Source organism: Lolium rigidum, chromosome 3, assembly GCF_022539505.1.
Source record: "Lolium rigidum isolate FL_2022 chromosome 3, APGP_CSIRO_Lrig_0.1, whole genome shotgun sequence".
NCBI lineage: Eukaryota > Viridiplantae > Streptophyta > Magnoliopsida > Poales > Poaceae > Lolium > Lolium rigidum.
The window spans coordinates 125,249,453-125,252,792 of record NC_061510.1 but is presented as its reverse complement, the minus strand read 5'-3'; the positions used below and the strand labels follow the sequence as shown (position 1 = coordinate 125,252,792).

Genomic DNA, 3,340 nt, shown 5'->3' with positions numbered 1-3,340 from the left:
GTTTTTGTTTAAAAGCGCGAAATTTCCCCGTAAATTACAATGCAATGCACATCCCTTTCTAAAATCTACCCCTCGATCGTCTCTAAACCTGGGACATTACAAATACACGCCATCAAGCATATTTTCTGGCGCCGTTGCCGGGGAGATCAAGACACGCTGCAAGGGGAGTCTCCACTTCTCAATCTCTTTACTATGAGGAAAGGGGATAAGAAGGATCAGCTTTATTTAGGACCACGCGAGAGTCCGGCCACGGCCGCCGCCCAGGCAACCATCCATGTTGGCGCTGCCCAAGCATGGCCGCATCAGCCTCCGCGAGTGGCTGCTTCCACCGCGGCGCTGCGTCGGTGATGTGCAGCTAGTTGGGGTCGTGCGGGCGGGTTAGTGGGCGGGGAAGGGCTGCGCCGGCGGCTGGAGGAGCGGCCTTGCAGCGACGTAATCCGGCGAAGATTGGGTGCGACATGGGGGTAGAGGTCAGGCGCGACGCGGCGACGAAATCCGGGCTCGTCGACACTCATCCGCTCTGCCGCCACACCCCCGCACCCCACGCCGACGGTGCCCTCTTCCTCGCGCGCGTCGGCGCCGCCCCTCTTTCTCGCGTGCGTAGCTGCCACGCCCTCTTCCTCGCACATCCTCGCCTCTCCCATGATATCCATCAAGGTGGAGCTGAAACTTGAGCTTTTACCCCTCCGACGGTCTGATCTACACCTGCGGGGCTCGATCTGTCAAGCCACCTCCTCTCCTCCCCTCTCTTGCCGCAGGAAATCTTGGCCCGATTTACCTTCTTGGTGCAGCAAACGTGCGGCGCTGCCAACATTTTCTTGCTCCGTAGAGTAATTCGGCCCTATTGTAGAGCACATGCCCTATGCCCGTATCCCTGTACCATGCCTGCACTTTTTGCTAGCTCGCCATTCAACTAGGAGCAGAGCAGGAAATGCAACACCGAAGTTTGTCTTTCATGTTTAATTTCGGTCTTCCGGCTTTGGTGCTTGCACAAACAGGACCAGCGCACTGAAGAGGACGAGCAATGCATCAGTCTGGAGTAGCCTGAGGATAACAACTGCTCTATGGCTGAATTGCCCACGACAGAACCTGAAGAGGAGAAGTTGTATGCGGGAAATGCTGAAGCTGATGTGGAGATCTGTGGCGGTCTCGACGAACACTCACAGCAGCAGCACCCTGACTCGGTTCTCATGGAGCTCGAGCGGGCGAAGTCAAAGCTGAACAGAACCACGAGTAAGTGCAAACAGAATTTAGAAGAATTCAGAGTGATTATTTCCTGGTGCAAATTTCCTTCTCTGTAATTCATTTTCATATTATTACTGCAAATAAGCAACCACAATGTGCTTAAAATCATAGACATGAAATATCTGATTACAAACTGCTTTATTTCAGTTCTTCATACATACAATGAACATGCCAACACTCTCTTCCGAGGAGATCCTTTCTCAGTTGAAATAGGGGAGGAGTTTTGTAGCATCTGCTCTACAAGCAGTCACAGAGGCTCACCATGTCTAGGATAGTTAATAAGATCATTTCCTGTCATCTGTTTGTAATAGGAAGAACCAGAGAGTATGGGCATGTGCAGCTTACTGGACAATGCAGATTTAATAGGATTTTGTTCATCATTACTGGAGACCTCATAACATCCCTAGTGACCTAGCTAATGTATCTGATCTCAATACTGGAGAAAATCAGTGTTTGATTTGTGAAGATGCATATTTAATAGGATTTTGTTCATCATTACTGGCACTAGCAATATTGTTGTAACAAATGCTCACATTTTTTTGCAGTTACTGGACTAGTCAGTCAACATCTGTTTGAGTGGAAAGAACACAATTCACAGCCCTTGGAATGGAAGAAACGACTGAGCACTGCCCTTGATGTTGCGAGAGGTGTTGAGTACCTGCACAGCCTTGCACCGTCAATCAGTGGAAGTGTGTATCAGTGGAGACAAGACTTATATTGAGGCGACGACCTCAGCATCATCCTCCTAGTGGAAGAGGACGAGGAGAGCGTACCTACACCGCCGTTGATGTGGTGCTTCGGCGCTTCTCCTCCTCACGATGTTGGAGTTGTAATAGGGAGAGGAGAGGATACTCTACAGTAATGTAGTTGCTTAATTCCATTAATTTGTTGCCTAATAATCCGGCGGAGTATACAATCTGCCCAGCGTTGTTGGTGTTAATGGACATACATGACTCCGGCGGCAGAGCAACGATTGGTAGACAGGACCAGGCACTGAGCGGTGAGGAGTAGAGGAGCTCACTACTCGAGGAATCGAGGTAGTGCACAGAGCGACCAAGCCGGGCAAGTGGAGAGAAGGCGTGGTGGAGTGCGGCCAGCCTACGGTCAGTCCTTCCTACAGTGGATGTACTCGATTAGAATAACTAGCACCAATAATTAGCTCGGAAGCTACAGTGGTCGACAAAGAGAGGACAACAAACAAAAGCAGATTCCTACTCCGTTTGTCTCCGTCAGTTCACTAGTTCAGATGGCAGAATCTAAAAGCAAATCCAACGGTAGCGAGGGGGTGCGCACGTACCCCCCTGAATACCAAATCCACTCTCTATGATGCAATATGATCAAGGAGAGTGAAAGCTCTAAGCTTGGGGATGCCCTGGTGGTTCACCCCTGCATATTCTAAGAAGACTCAAGCGTCTAAGCTTGGGGATGCCCAAGGCATCCCCTTCTTCATCGACAACATTATCTGGTTCCTCCCCTGAAACTATATTTTTATTCCGTCACATCTTATGCACTTTGCTTGGAGCGTCGGTTTGTTTTTGTTTTTGTTTTGTTTGAATAAAATGGATCCTAGCATTCACTTTGTGGGAGAGAGACACACTCCGCTGTAGCATATGGACAAGTATGTCCTTAGGCTCTACTCATAGTATTCATGGCGAAGTTTCTTCTTCGTTAAATTGTTATATGGTTGGAATTGGAAAATACTACATGTAGTAATTCTAAAATGTCTTGGATAATTTGATACTTGGCAATTTTTGTGCTCATGTTTAAGCTCTTGCATCATATACTTTGCACCTATTAATGAAGAAACACTTAGAGCTTGCTAATTTGGTTTGCATATTTGGTTTCTCTAGAGTCTAGATAATATCTAGTATTGAGTTTTGAACAACAAGGAAGACGGTGTAGAATCTTATAATGTTTACAATATGTCTTTTATGTGAGTTTTGATGTACCGTTCATCCTTGTGTTTGTTTCAAATAACCTTGCTAGCCTAAACCTTGTATCGAGAGGGAATACTTCTCATGCATCCAAAATACTTGAGCCAACCACTATGCCATTTGTGTCCACCATACCTACCTACTACATGGTATTTATCCGC

General features: G+C 47.5%; 1 protein-coding gene across 2 annotated transcripts; it reads left to right on the top strand.

The window, feature by feature from the left end:
* Positions 1-753: 753 nt before the first annotated feature.
* Positions 754-2,169, top strand: LOC124698176. 2 transcript variants are annotated; one of them, XM_047230692.1, is made up of 2 exons: positions 754-1,233; positions 1,791-2,169. In XM_047230692.1, the coding sequence occupies exons 1-2, from the start codon at positions 1,065-1,067 to the stop codon at positions 1,964-1,966; spliced, it is 345 nt and encodes a 114-aa protein (XP_047086648.1). In that variant the 5' UTR covers positions 754-1,064; the 3' UTR covers positions 1,967-2,169. The 2 variants fall into 2 exon arrangements, with proteins under 2 accessions (XP_047086648.1, XP_047086649.1); XM_047230693.1 differs by lacking the exon at positions 1,791-2,169 and adding an exon at positions 1,393-1,741.
* Positions 2,170-3,340: the final 1,171 nt, after the last annotated feature.